The sequence below is a fragment of the Idiotropiscis lumnitzeri genome, chromosome 9 (assembly GCF_059441095.1).
Source record: "Idiotropiscis lumnitzeri isolate Australia: NSW breed Sydney's pygmy pipehorse chromosome 9, RoL_Ilum_1.0, whole genome shotgun sequence".
Lineage (NCBI taxonomy): Eukaryota > Metazoa > Chordata > Actinopteri > Syngnathiformes > Syngnathidae > Idiotropiscis > Idiotropiscis lumnitzeri.
The window spans coordinates 5,539,631-5,555,060 of record NC_142399.1 but is presented as its reverse complement, the minus strand read 5'-3'; the positions used below and the strand labels follow the sequence as shown (position 1 = coordinate 5,555,060).

Here is a 15,430-nt window from a genome sequence, read left to right as displayed (position 1 = left end):
AGTCTCGAACAACCACGTGCTGTAATAGAAATGAACCATGCACAAGCGATCTTTAGACTTGGTGAAGCAGCATGTAACTCGGTTCCAAATGTACGTAAATAAAATTGTTAACATAAATTAACTCATGTTTTACTTTAAATATCAAACCTTGTGTTCCATAATCAGTGTCTGTGTTGCACAATTTCTCCTCTTCCTGCCATCATAATTCCACGAGGTGAAGCAGCATGAGGCTCATTACTCGGTTTTCTACTTGTATGTTTCCAATCATGCTTGCTTAGCCTCTTTAATTGCAATCTCTAAGACGACCAAAGACTCTTTTATTGTTTTTCTTCCTGTAATATTGAAATATTGCCTTAGCTGGTACGCATATTGTGCCGCAAGATGGTAGCTTGGTTGTAAACGTTGACATATAATTGGTGACGCAGCATGTGGTTCACTACCCGTGGTTGTTTTTTGTGTGTGCAACTGCATGCTTGTGATCAAGCGTATGACTTCTTCTCTAAATGAAATAATAATGTTTGTCTTTGGACTTAGTGTAGCAGCATGTGGCACAAGGCCAATGGTTGTTTTCATACCCTCCTTCCATGTTACTGCCAATTACATGTTTGGTATCAAGAGGTGGCTGAAGTGTGACAACAGCACAAAACTGTGTACTGCATTCTGCGTTTGTACAATTTCTGTCCTAAATCAACTCAGATAACAGTCGATGGTCACAGAGAACATATTAAACTTGTAAATCCAAAAGGTACCACAGCACTAGAAAAAGCGCACAATGACTTTTATTTTTTTTTCATTTTTGTTCTGGCGAGTAGGTCATAGAGTTCGGATCAGAACTGTACATATGACTGTGAACGAGAAGCAGGTCACCCATCAGAGAAGAGTTCACAGACGGTGACGTAACACCGCCACCCGTCTGCCTCGAGCCTTGTCACGCGTGGCAGATGTTTGACTTCTGTTGTATGGCAAGTTGTCGAGGACAAACTTGTCACCACTTTCAAGTTGAAGGGGCCAGTTGTCACCTTTGATACAGAAAATCTTCATCATTGGCACTAATTAATGTCGGATGACGATGCGTAGTCATCCCGGTGTCACAGTAGCTATGGTTTCTAGCCAGGGGGTTGGAGTGGGTTTCACTTCCTGGCTCGAGAAGACCAATGTTCAAACCTGAGCAAGATGGCCGCCTTAAAAGTGAGTTTGCCGCAACATGTCCAAAAAAAGCATAGCATGGGCACTTTATCCCATTTTGTCAACCCGTCCATGACTTGGACACCCTTCCATCCTGACACTTTTGTTCTTTTTCCTCAAAATAATTGTCCTGTGCCTTCGTCCTTTTAAAGCGATTCCATCATTGTATTTAACCCCCTCCCTCCAAAAAAACTTCTCATCCTGCGTCCTCCGCCCCAAAAATAGGTGAGCGTTCCGTCGCAGGTACGAAAGCAATTTTCAATCATAAAGTCAAATCCATGCAGACTTGTGAATTCAAATTCCTGTCGTTGCCATGGCGACAACTTTTCACCTATATTAGAGTGGTGTAGAATTATAAACTCAAGCAACACTAATTAATGTTTGATCTTAAAGTCCCATCCGTTGTTACACTGGTGACTAGAGATCACCTGTCCTTCCTTGTTTTCCGTCATGCTGGTGCGCCAGCACCATTGAATTTCATTTTCAGCCTTGTTGTTGCTGCTCTTAAATCCGCACTGTCTTTTTTTTTTTCATTGTCTTTATTTCCATGGCGAGTCGAGATCACTTCTTTAGTGTGGTGTGTAATATAGCCCGTACAAGCTATGCCGAGCCTCAAGCGAGACGATGTAATAACGTGTGCCTTAAATAACAGCGTCCAAATCATTGTCATGTGACACCGACTTCAATTAGTGAGAATAGTGGTCCTGCAGTGGACCAGCCCGGTAAATCCAATTTTTAGACTTTTTTTCCGCAGTACCACAAGATCTTAAAGTGTCACCAAGTGAAAACAGCTTTAAAAATAAATAAATAAATAAACAACTTTGATATCTTGTTGACGCGCAGAGGAACAATTTTACCTTGTTGCTACTACTTGTAAAACAGCAAAACGTAATAATTTCCTCCTTGATGCTACCTTGGATTGCAATAAGGTACCCGATGTTAATTGTATTACAAAATAAAAGGATTTAAAATGTTGGTGGACCAGCCTGGACGCAAATTGTTAGCAATAGCATCGTTAGGCTCTCTGATGAGTTGTCTTTGTCATTTGAGCTCACATGATATTTATGTCTAAACATTGTTACAACACAGATGTGTTCTGTTCACATTTATCTTGGTTTCTTTGTGAGTCGCAAACACCTGAATGGACCTTTCAGTACGAGTAGACAATGAAGTCACTGTTGTGCACCACTCCTGGAGGAGGGGCAACGAAAAGGATTTGAGGTTAGAAGACACACTAATTACACCCGTTTGACATTCAATCCGCCCGAGACAGCAGATTATGGTTCTAATCCCATCATCGGCATCATCGTGGGATGTTATTACACATCTACGTGGGATGTTCAGTGAAAGATTAAAATCAACGCAAGCTAGACGAGAGATGAAAGCATGGTAGCCACTCGACTTGATAAGATCTGACGGAGCCGACTATTTTGTGTACATAAAGTTAAAAAGTCATGTTGAGTTTGTTTTTCCGTTTGTCGGAGGTTTTCAAAGGGCAGTTGCGATCTCTCAATGCAGACACTGGAATGACCTACAATTGACTTTTCATAACTTCACGGACAATTGAAGCTAATGCTGATCATGATGTGCATCCAACAACACTGCTGCTCAATCGGGTGACGCTCGTGTCATTTCGAAAGAAATGTGCTGCCTCATTCTTGGAAGAACTTTACAATTTGCAAGACAACGCTGCAATGGATCGTCTTGATGACTTTGCAGAACAATCTAATGTGTGCTGTTATCAGAAGTTAACTCTGCTCATCCAGCAACACGTGACCTTAAATACTTAATTTCATTCTATCTTTCCCCGCTACGATGACAATAAAAGATTTTTATTCTTTACCCGCTACGAGATAAAGCAACAGTTGACTGTCTGGAAAACCTTGCCGAATAGTCAGACACTTAACGCTGATAAGAACGTGCATCCGACAACACTGCAGCTCCCGTAAGCTTTCGACTTTGCTGCCGCCGTTGCTTTTATTTTCTGGCGGAAAAGTCGGCCGCCCAAGTACAACAAGTGTGTCAAAGCGAGTACATACGGCATCGCGCAAACGAGCAGCGAGTTAACGCCGGGCGAGGAAAAGCTGCAAGTGGAGCAAAACAAAACATCACAAGAACAAAATGGTAGCAGTGTAACCCCCCCGCCTGCCACCTATGCCCCCCCCCCTCAATCCCCAGTCAGTCTGGGAGGTAACAGAAGCCACTCACAGGCCGACATACTTATCCAGACAGACTAGACTTTTGTGAGATTGAATCGGCTGTCCCAGGGGAGAGAGCAACTAGCTCTCCATCTACCGAGAGCAGCCCTTTGGGAAAGATGAGGAGAGGTAGGGTGGAGGGGTCACAAGGGGGTGGGGGGTGCTAAAGACAAAAAAAAAAGAGCGAAGGGCATTCGCCGCCGTCGCAGCGAAGCCCGACAGCTCCCTCTGTTGCAACTCGTGGAACGACACCTCCTTTTTCATTCATCCTCTCCTTCTCCTCCTTAGCAGCTGGCGCTTGATGAAATATAAATACCACGATTACAGTGTTGTAAATTATTACCCCCCCCAAACCTCCCCCGAGAACCTCAGGCTCTTCACTAGCGCTCTTTCAACTCGTTCCAAGCATGTCGGAGAATCTTTGAAAGACTCCAAAGACTCCCTTGCCAAGACACTCTAAGAGCATTGCGGAGCTGTCTAATTACTGGAATACTGAATACGCTACTGTTTAAAATTCAAAATCGATGGGTAGCCGTTTACTGTGACACTTAGTCATTGTACTGCATCCATGGAACCAGCCCGGTGCTCCTCTAAGCTTAACTCTATGGATGTTCATATCCAACAAGTGGAAGGAACATTTTCCTGTGACGACAACCTGTGCAGGTTTTATTGACTTTAATGCAACAAGATGATTCTGCATTGCTGCAGAGAGATATAAAACAGGCTGCTGGAAGTCACCAGCCTAGCTTCCACCTCACATTCTCCTCTCAGCTTCTATCCGATGTCAGGAGAATTAATTATCAGACTAAAACCCCCATAAAAAGGGGAAATCTTTAAAGTGGCCGTTGGGGGGATGGAATATATGGCGACTGCTTCGGAACTTTTAGAACCACTCGAAAAAGAGAAATAAACAACCAAGTCTTACTCACATCACAACAGGAGGAGCGGCAAAGCCACTAAAGTGAAAGAAAAAAGAATGCAAACACATTATAAGACAAGTACAGTAATTACACACAGCCTTGACTTTTTAAATTTAGTTGCTAAACCAAACCACAACAGCAGTCCACAATGAGAGTATTGTTAGTGAGAGAAGAAAGAGTCGCCCTCTCTCCCTTTTTCTCCTTCATGCCTACAATTCTTGCATCAGGTAGCACCGAACCGATCCGAGCCAAGCGGTGACCAGAGGTCTGTCGAGACACCGGCTTGAGGAACAACCGCTCAGGAGAAATAAAAGTTGCGCGTCGCAGTGACGCGCGAACGCTCACCGGGTGCCACTGTGCCGCAAATGTTACAACAACAACAAAAAAATACAAATGATTTAATCCACGCACGCACAATTACGCTCCGCGTGTCTCCAAGATGCGTCAACGCGTGCGTCAAATCGTACGTGCGTGCGCAAATTCGACCGTTTTGCGCCAAAGCCAAACAGGCACCGGGGAGCATTTCAAGCTCATCCTCGCGAAGAATCTCTCGTGTGCGGAGGATGAGGAGGGAAATCTAGCGCTTCTCTTACCTCCGCGTGTCCGCGTTCGTCCCGAGCAAGAAAAAAAATCCTTCACAGCCAAGAAATAAAACATCCGCAGCTTGGTGGTCCAGTCCAGTTCGTAGCAATCCCCCCTATTTGTTTAGTTTTTATCCACAGAATTATTGATAAGGAAGACAAGAGGGAGGGAGGTGTGGGGGGGGGGGGGTCTATTTGGTGGTCTCAGTGAGATTGTGGAGTAGATGTCACTGCGACTGGAGCATCCTTCTCGCTCTCCTCCTGCTCTTGCGATGTGTGGAGCCGCTCTGAGTCCGTCCGTCCTCCCTCCGCGAGCCTCGGACGAGATGTGAGAAGGGGAGAGAGACGACAGAGGAATGGAGGGAGAGAGAGAGAGAGCGAGCGAGAGAGAGAGGGAGAGAGAGAGAGAGGGAAAGAGAGTGAAAGAGAAAGAGGAGGGGTTGCGCAATAACCACAGAAGCGCTCTCTTTCTCCAAGTGCGTAAGCGCTGTCATTTTGCACAAGGATCCCCCATATAAAGCTTCCAAATGTATTCGTTTATTTTAATATATCATATTCAAAAATATTTATTTTTATGTGTTCTTAAACTTTTGGTTGTTTCATCCTTGGGGTAGTTGAGTGGCTTGCAACAGTTGCTGCTCTACTTCGATTGGTCGCCAGCATTGAGCCAATCATAGCAGAGTGGGCGGGACCCCATTGGGAGACCCTGCTGTACAAGGAAGATGATAGGCTGACAATTTCAAATGTCTCCAGGCAATGAAGAGAGTTAGAAAGGGGGACACATGACAATCTTTGATTGATTGACCCTCTTTAAGATATATATATATATATATAAAAATTGGTTTGATTAACTAGCTACCACCTCTCCTTGATGCAAATCTACAGAGAGCCTCCCTAAAAAGCAACCACATAAAACATGCAGAAAGTTGCAAAGGAATAAAAAAAGTTTTGCTCTCTTTGCGTTGCAGCTTGTGTGCCGACATTTTAAGAATGCAATTTATTTGTCTGACTTTGACTTTTTTTTTTTTTCATATTTATCGAGCGGCAATGAGAGCAACTTTGCCTTGTCGTAATGACAGTGATAGTCATAATAAACGGGGGAAGATACATTGCCATAATGGCATTCCGCAGGACTTTATTAGTTTGGAGGCCGGATGACATAATTAGATTAAAATAAAGGGCATGTTGTCAAATATGATTACGAGGTCTCTTTTAGCCAACGGTGGCCATTTTTTTGCAAGCGAGTTCTGCTTCACTTTGCTCGTCACACTGTGCTCCAGCCAAATGAAGCTCATATTACATGTGTACTTCTTTTTTAATGTTGTTTCTAATTAGCTAATGTATTGCATCAGCTCAAATACAAAACCATTTGCATCCTGTGTCACATACACCAATGTTACAATAGATGGAACCCTTTATGTGCTGGCTGTCTGAAAAGAAACGGTGCAGCAAAACATATGGACAGACAATCTAGCAATACTCACCGACCTATATTTTTTTTATCTTCTTTTTACTGAGTTTCTTCATTGTGAAAATCTCTGCGTATTATGTACTATATGTCTGTATTATTGTGTCAAATTAGGAGGACCATGTCAATGGGCATGATTCTATTTAATTGTGTCATTTCTGTATAATTTTATAAAGTACAATACAGAAGAAGACGATTTTTTCTTATTGAAAATGATGTTATACAGATTTAGTTTGTTTTTTTAGCCTGGAATGCATGAATGGCATTTACATCAATTTGAATTGGAAAAATTATTCATGATTTGAGTTATGAGAATCAAACATTTCCAACATCTCGATCTTGCTGCACATATATCACACTCTCGCTCTAAGTTGGTCACAAACATCTTGACTTGTCTCCAACACCACCATTTGTTGATTTTAATGAACCCGCAAAAGTGCATGCATCCCTTTGCACGAGACACTTGCTACAGATTTGTGTCAGTGCAACATGCCCCCATGACTTGTAAAATATGTGCACTCTGCACCAGTGTGTTTGGTTGACACAAATCCAGCATGTAGGATGCAAAAAAACCCCCCAAAAAACAAAAAAAAACTATTGCTTTCAAACCTGCAGGTAGTCGGCTGTATTGGCTTGAAGTTGCTGTTTTTCAGGGATTTGGATCATTCTTAGAGTTCAGACCTGAACTCTTCCTTATATAGAATCATCTCAATCGCCACCAAATTTGAACCACGAGTCAGTTTCACCATAAAGCACATTTGAGATTTCTGTTTACGACTTTAGACCACTTCGTTGTGGCGTGGGCACCCAGTGGGAAATGTTCCAGTCACCAGAGGCTTTCAAACATGCATTCATGTGTAGGTTTTACAAAGAATATAAATGAGCGGCATTCATTTTCCTGGTTAAAGTCATTGCAATTGATTGACAGTTGAGATTTTCAGCATTGTTGGAGAGCGGAGAGAATGACTTTATTTGTCATAATTTTAAAGCCTGATTTTATATTATTGGAGAATTTGTTTTTCTTTCTCGTTCAAATTTGGCAGGACTGTTAACAATCTAATTTCTCTTTATATGGACTTTAAACACACTCAATTTATTTATTTAGTTTTTCCAGTGTATTGGAGCTAAACAGTCCAAGAAAAACAAGCAGTAGTGGTGATAGTTGTTTTCACTTGCATGTGAGCCAATATCTCTCCAGTTTCCATTCTTGCTTGTGCTTGTTGTAAATCCCCCACACTTTGAAAAAGTTGTCGTCTTGACAAATGTCTTTTTTTTTTTTCAAACAGTGCAGATGGAGGTAGTCTTTGCACAATTTTCCGCTCCAACATCCACTCCGGCTCTCTGATGTTGGAATTTGGCTAATGTTGTTGAATGAAAAACACACGTGTGCACGCACGTATGTGTCTTTTGGCTTCTGTATGTGTGTGTGTGTTGCTGGAGGCCGCCCCGGTGATTACATGGGGGATTACGGAGCGGCCTTTTAAGGGCCAGCTTGTTTGTTTTCACTTGAGCCTGAAGGATAGCAGGGGCTTTGAGGGGATCACAGAAGCAGGCTATATGTTTTAATTTACTCCTCCCTTTGTCCGCCTTCTCCTGGTCTTACTCTTTCTATGTAACTCCTCGTTGTCTTCCCCGCTGTGTTGGTTTAATAGAGGGCAGCGGTGACCAATCAGCAGGCTGGGATTATCGCACAGTCGGCCATAATTGAATTTTAGCTGTCGGCAAGGGAACTGACCAGGGGGATATTGGGGCAGCCGGGAGCGTCTTAGAGGGATGGGAGCTTTATTTTTTTTCCTTTTTTTTTTGTTCTTAATGACGAGACACATATTCCACCATTTCGCCAGGTACTGACCTCAAGCCCGCACACATAGCCTTCATAAAGCTTTTATTTAATAAAGGCTTATGAAGGTAATAACGTTTATGGCTTTGCCCTTCATAACATCAGGATGCCACAATAAAATTGTAATCATCAGTCTGGTTCATCAGACACGTCAACACAATGCTGGAACTCGCCACATGTTCGCAACTAGTGAAGCAATAACACTACACTTTATATGACTCAATCTACACTCTACTTTCATTTATAGCATGAGTATAATTATTGGACTCCAGGGTAATGTTTGTACCAACCAATTAAAAAAAAAATCTTCTAATGGGAAAAAAAGCTAGAATAAAACATCTAGCCGAAGTACAACCAGCCCTAAAATCCACCAATCAACCATCCAACCAACCCAAAATCAACCCTCCAATCACCCAAAAAGCAACCAATCAAACAACATCCGCTATAAAAAAACACGAGGCAAAATAACAACCAACCAACCAACAACTTACATACCATCAAAAACAAAGAACTAACCAACTCAAACTACAAAAAATATAAGTAGCGAAAAACAAATCAAAGAACCAGCTATAAAGCAATAATTGATGAACCAACCAACCAATCAACCAAATTACAACCACACCACCCGACCAACAAAGAAGAAAAAAAACACTCGGCAAACACCGCCAACCTACCACTCCAAACCTACCACCTTTACAGAGAGCAAAAAACTAAACCAACCACTAAAATGTAAATTTTGGTAAACAGTCCAAGGAAGAAATGGTTCTGTTTTGATGATCATCTGGAAATTTTTGCAAATACCGGCGAGTCTTGTCACTGCTATTAGCCGTCTGTTTGTCATTTTTGCATCTGCTCAGAACTTAAGGCTGCATTGTCTTTTTGTCCTGCTTGTCGTGCTTCATTTCAGCGAGGGAGCTGTTAATTGTTCAGTGAATTGCTCTTTGGTATTTTCTGCCATCTCAATCTAACTTTATCAACTGTGACTTGTTTTTTCCTCCCCAAGCTCGATCGGGATAATTAAATGAATGCACATGGCTAATTAGAACTTCAATCAACGGGACTCTTTTGATGCCTATAATTAATTTCAGCGAAGTGCGGCGAAGTTATTGTTATATTGATTGTTGTATAGATTTTATAATGAGTGAGTATTGCGATATATCACAATATTGACAATTGGTTTGGATAAGGATCTTCCATTTCCGAATCATTGAGGCCAATGTGCTCATGAACGTGTGTTTTATGACTAATCCTTTGACTTGGTTTGTGCTCTGCTCATCATGAATCGTCAACAATGGGCCTTCGTGTCTGGAGTTTGCATGTTCTCCCCGAGCCTGCGTGGCTTTTCTCCGGGTACGCCAGTTTCCTCCCACATTCCGAAATCATGCATGATTGGACACTCTGTGTGATTGTCTTTGTGTGCCATGCGATTGGCTGGCAACCCGTTCAGGGTGTACCCCGCCTACTGCCCGAAGATAGCCGGGATCGGCTCCAGCACCCCCAGCGACCCTTGTGAGGAGAAGCGGTACAGATAATGGATGTGTGTTCCTTTGCAAGACACATTTTAATCAACTGCAGAAATATGAAATATAATTTCGAGGCAAAAAATGTATTAAATCCATTTTGGAACAACAAAAATCAGATGTATTATACATTACAATTGCCTTTCCGCTCGGGCTCCATTTTAACGTCATCTGATTGGGTTTGTCTGTGCTAATGGGCCTCATAAGGGGCCTCCTCGCCCCAAATGAGAAGCGAAAAGGTCGACGCATAGTTGGGGAATAAATAAGAAAACAAAATCAAGGCGAGAGAGTGAATGAGTCAAAATGGGCAAAGACGGCCAATGAAAAGCCAGCGCTGCATAGAAGCGGCCTTGTGTGCGAGTTAGCGACGAGGAGCGGCGCTGCATAGCAATGGCCTCTCGCCTCACGCTTTAATCAGCCGCCCTGCATGCGCTAAACATGGGCCGGCCCTCCTCCTTCTCCCTCCGCCACCACTCTGGACTCATTTAATCAGCGCCTCGCCTCGTCTGCATGCATCAGCGTTGCACAAAGAGCAACGGCGTGTGAATGGAAGAATGGGGAAAAAGGAGCCTCTGAGACAAACACACCGAGAGAGAGAGAAAATAGACTTCTGCCCTCCACCCCCTCCTCATCCAAAACGAGGAAGGTGACATTTTTTTTAAGAGGCGACACGCTTGATTTGTGTGAGCTTGCGCGTTTAATAAACACTCAAGAGGGATTCAGGATAGCTTAAACCAAATACGACACCGCTGCCAAGGCAGAAGTGTTAAAGAACATTTAAATGTTTTTTTTTTGTGTGTATTACTTAATTGGCTGCTTGTCTCAAGGAGGATAATGTGAGACATTATGAATGGGGTGCCACTTTTTAATTCTTTGTGGGAATGTTCGCTCACAAAGAGCTTACTTAAAGTGGTGGCAAGTGACAAACTGCAAATATTTTGTTACCGTATTTTCCGGACTATAGGCCGCTACTTTTTGGCTAATACAACAGTGCAGCTTTTCTGTGGATTTTTCTTTCGCCTGTAGGGGCGCTCTATAGTTCAGAAAATATGATAAATAAATCTTGATTTTTTTTTTTCCTCTTTCTTTTCTCTCTCTTTTTCTCTTTTCACTCAAAAATTCAGCCATTCACTCACTCACTCACTCACTCACTCACTCACTCACTCACTCACTCACTCACTCACTCACTAATTAAAAGTTGCTTTGCTCACTTGTTTAGAACTAACTTGCTGGCTCACAACTTAGCCACTCATTCAGTGTTGACTCAATCATTTGTTCAGTAACCCACTCAGGGCTCAGCCAGTCAAACACTAGTACACAAATAACTCACTCAAAGGTCAACAACTAAGTCGCTCGCTCATGCACTCTCACACAGGCAAGCACACACTCACTCATTCACTCTTTCGCATTCTGCTTCCATTCATTCCAATTAAAGCACTGCAGCGGTGGCTTGCGCGCTGCACTGCGCACTTTAAACCACAACTGGCAGCTTTTTGTTTGGTGAACTTTCCTGTGTTTTTCCTCTTTGTTGATGTTGTTTTTCTTTCCCGCTACGAAACTGCACAAAAGTGTTCGGGAGTTGTCGCTGTTGTGCTTGAATAATCCTCGGCTGAGGCCAATTAAGAATTCGCAGTCAATGGGGCACCAAAGTGTTTCTTTGCCTCAAATATGAATTCTGCTGTTCGGTTTATTCGCCTCACTTTCTCCTCAATTGTTCCATTACGTGAACAAAGCTTCTCTGCAGGAGATAGAATTCCCCCCCCCCCCCCCCCCACACACCCTTTCCTCTCCCCTTCCGCCTGCAGGTGTAAAAATGATTTTCCGACAAACCGCTGACTGGTGCTGAAGGTGCCGATCCCTGCCGAGGTGCCGCAGCTCGGTGGGACTTTGAAGCGGTCAAAAGCGTTCTTATTTTTGTTCTTGTTCAGTATTTTGCATCTGCTTGAACCCATGTGGGCTTTTTGTAATGTCTGCTGCGATGAAGAAAAACAAGTTTTAAATTTATGCTAATGTGCATCTCGCACCCAATGCAAATGTGGCTCTTTTGATTTTTCAATAGCGCCACAGTAACAGTATTTCTGCATTACATGAACTGGTTGCGTGAAGGGCCACTCGGGGCCGAACACTAAGCTATTGCGGGACAAATCCGTGCGATTATCTGTTCCAATGTACTTTCTGGAAAGTAGATAAAGACCAAGACAAAGCAACAATGCGATGACTTTGCCCAAAAAGTTAATTCAACATTCTATGGCATCCCAAAATATCCCACCATCACACTTATGAGGGCTCACAACTAACTCATTCATTCACTCAGTCATAACTAACTTAGCCACAAGTAACTCAGGAACACACTCACTGACTTATTTACTCACTCCGGCACAACTCACTAATTCTCTCACTCACACACAATTCACTCAAAAACTGCTAACCCATTCACTCCCTCATTCTCACATTCACGGAAAACTCACTAACTTACACGTCACTTGCAACTCACGGACTCTGCCACTGATTCAGAATTTACTTGCTCAGTCCCAATGCAGTCACTCCACACTGACTGAGATACTGTATTCACTCAATCACGAACAACTCGCTCACTCACTTCCTTATTCACAGCTGACGTAAAACTCATTCACTCACTCTCTATTCACTCAAAACTAGTACAACTGATAACTAATTTACTGGGTCAATCACAACTAACACATTCACTCACTCATTCACAAATCAGTCCCTTATTCAGAAATTAAAACTCATTTACTCACTCAGTCACAACATACTCATTAATATGCTCAATTACCAGTGACTCACAACTCACTTGCTCACTCACAACTAAGTCGTTCACTTGTTCACTCACAACTCAGTCATCGCTCAAAGGACGGTAAATTGCTCACTCACTCACTCACTCACTCACTCACTCACTCACTCACCCACTTCGCTTTTTAGGAATTCTCTTGTGCATTGGCTGGGCACGTACATATTTCTGAACGGCGCCATGACAACAAGCTCAAAAGCGACCCGAGCCGTGAGCTGCAAGCTTCAATTAGCTGGTCGCCCGTCGCCGAATCCAAACTTAGCGCAATTGTCAGCTGTCGCACCCCCGCAGCTCTCGGCGGGCTTCCTCCGAGGTGTGTTTTCCTTCACCGACGGAGGCTCAGAGGGAAAAGTGCTTTTGTTTACGCTGAGATTACCAATCCCCTTTGAAAACAAGCCTGGGTAATTAAAGATTTAATCATTTTTGCTCATGTAAACACTCAATCACTTCGGAAGCAAACGTTTAAACATTTACACTCGTGTTGTTTTTTTGTAGCCAGGCGCTGAATATGTCACCCCCAAAATATCCGTCCACATCATCAACTCGGCGTAATGTTTTCTTTTACTGGAAAGCCCCCCACACCGCTCCCCCTCCCCAACCAGACGCAGGCTAAAGAAGCCCACACACTCTTTATTTACTCTGCACCACTCTTCTCAGCGGGGCTGCTCTGCTCGTCCATCTCCTGTCGTTATCTTATCGCTGACTGCTGACTGCTGACTGAGTGCACATGTCTGAGTACGGCGGCGATAAGAAGATGTGACGGAGGAAATGCAGACTCTCTCGCTCGCGAACACTCCCTGTCTGACCTTTGCTGCTTTGTTTATTTAACATTTATTTTGTTGTTTTTGTCTGTTTGTTAGATGAGAAGATACAAAGTTCAACTGGTGACCTTCCTTTTGCAACACCCAAAAGGTAGTGACATTTTCCATTTCTATTTTCCACTTATGGTGTCCCTTCAAAATCTCTAAATCTACCTTGAATTAGAAGGCCCCCAACTTGTAAGTTTTGTGATTTGAACAATGTGAATTTGATTCAATCGAACATGGTAAATGAATGAAAAAGGTTCAAATTACAACATGGAACCAACATTAGTTTAGTTCCGAAGCACTTTCAGCTATTTATTGACAAAACACAACAAAATAATGAAAACACTCGCAAGGAGCATGGAGCAAATTCTAATCGCATGGAAAATGACCATTAATACTCACCAAATGACAACACTTGCAAGGATCATTGAACAGACATTATTTAATTCACTAAACTGAAATGAAATGAGGAGAAGCAACCACTCACACAAATAGAAAATGAAAACACTCACAAGGAGCATGGAGTAGGCGCTAGCTGCATGGAAAATGGTTTACGGAGCGAGTGAAGTCCCACATCACTCCAAACAAATGCACGTCAAGACACGAATGATTTGCATTTGACTTTAGTGGCAATTGCATTTGTCATCTGTAGGGGGAGCTCTTGCAAACTCAAAGAGCAAAGTTGTGTTTAGAGAATATGATTGTTATATATTTTTTGTCTCGCTTGTGTGCATTGCTTGTTCATCACTTCTCGAAGTTTTAATTTATTTCTTTAATTTAATTCAAAGAATTGTTACTTTTTTATTCCCGTGGCACATCACTAATCATGCTGGCATAAAGGATTGCACGATGAAAATGGTTCTTTGACAAGAGGAAGAAACATCAGCAAAAAAAGAAAAATGACGCCAGCAAAGAAATGTTAAGATTTGTCTCGATAATGAACGCTAATTTCATGACGCAGTCTGAATGTACAATTTGCGTGTGAGTGTGAATTAAGGACACGTTGCTTTGTGCATGTAGGTCAAGCCTCCCGTCGGTGAACTGACAATTGAAAAGTCCGGTCCAATGACCGGCCTCATCAATAAGAATCAATGCATGTTCAATTCCCCTAACGGGAAAACAGTTATTATCAGTTCCTTGGCACAAATGAGCAATTTAGCTTTTAATGATAAGAGCAAGTGCTGCATCCGTGTTGCTTTTTTTTTTTTTTTGGTAGGCGTAACGTGTTCCCTCCGGGCGGCAATTAGCGCTCAATGAGCGCTCGCGTGGCGGGCTCCGGGGACAATTAGCATGCGTTGTGAGTAAGCGAGTTGTCATATTTTGTAGCACACAATAAGACAAACACAAACCCCCCCACTGTGGAATGCCTTGAAAAATGACGCCACCGCAGCGTATGTACAGATTAAATGAAGCTCTCTCAAACTATGGAGTTGAATTTGTTTTCTGAGACGGTGCTCCTAACTCAAATTACTCTTGTCTCAAGTCAACGTTCCGTGTGGATATGAATGGAAAGGCCATTAATTTGTTACAGGCCCCTCCTAACGCCAACATTTTCTTGTAGCATGTTTTTTTCCCGCCGTTTTTGTGACATTGCTGGACATTGACGCAGCGACGTGCGCGTAGAGGTCAACCGCGGGAGTATAAAGAATTCTTTATACAGCCGTATATGAGTACTAATAATTTTTTTTCAGATTTGGAATAAATTGCAGGACAAACATATTACGTCAATAATAAGAATTTTTTTTTGTGAGATTTTTTTTGGGTGTGTGTGTGTAATGTACAAAATGAGCTCTTGCACTTAATGTTGGATTCTTGTTCAGTGGTTTTGTGCCGTCCTTTAATGGTAATTTTTTTGCAGTGGGGAAAAAAATATACAATATGGGTTTTTTGTTGTCGTTTGCTTCAAAGCCTTTGTTGTTGGATCTTTTATGCATGCATTGCAAAATTTATTGTGAAAAATTCATGGATTCAAAAACGTATTTTGCACGTACTTTGTCCATTTTAAAATAGCATTTTTGTCATACATCTACCGTACATCCCATGGTCCGAAGTGTGCCCACCCAGTAGCACAAATGAAAAATTGCGTCCGCCTCCATTATTTAA

The 15,430-nt window shown here is 42.5% G+C and overlaps 2 protein-coding genes across 10 annotated transcripts in view; one reads left to right on the top strand and one right to left on the bottom strand.

The window, feature by feature from the left end:
- Positions 1-5,194, bottom strand: part of cdh11 (cadherin 11, type 2, OB-cadherin (osteoblast)) — a 70,237-nt gene extending 65,043 nt beyond the window's left edge. The window contains exon 1 of the mRNA XM_088304293.1: positions 4,897-5,194. The gene's annotated coding sequence lies outside the window, so the exon portion shown is untranslated. The remainder of the gene's footprint in view (positions 1-4,896) is intronic.
- The window catches only part of LOC148329963 (uncharacterized), a 269,796-nt gene that overhangs the window by 40,495 nt on the left and 213,871 nt on the right, over positions 1-15,430 (top strand). For all 9 annotated transcript variants that reach the window (XR_015845018.1, XM_088304302.1, XM_088304299.1 and 6 more), the window contains exon 3: positions 13,382-13,433. Coding sequence is in view for 8 of the 9 variants with exons in the window: in XM_088304302.1 (XP_088160428.1) it covers positions 13,382-13,433 (52 nt within the window). In the remaining variant the exon portion in view is untranslated. The remainder of the gene's footprint in view (positions 1-13,381; positions 13,434-15,430) is intronic.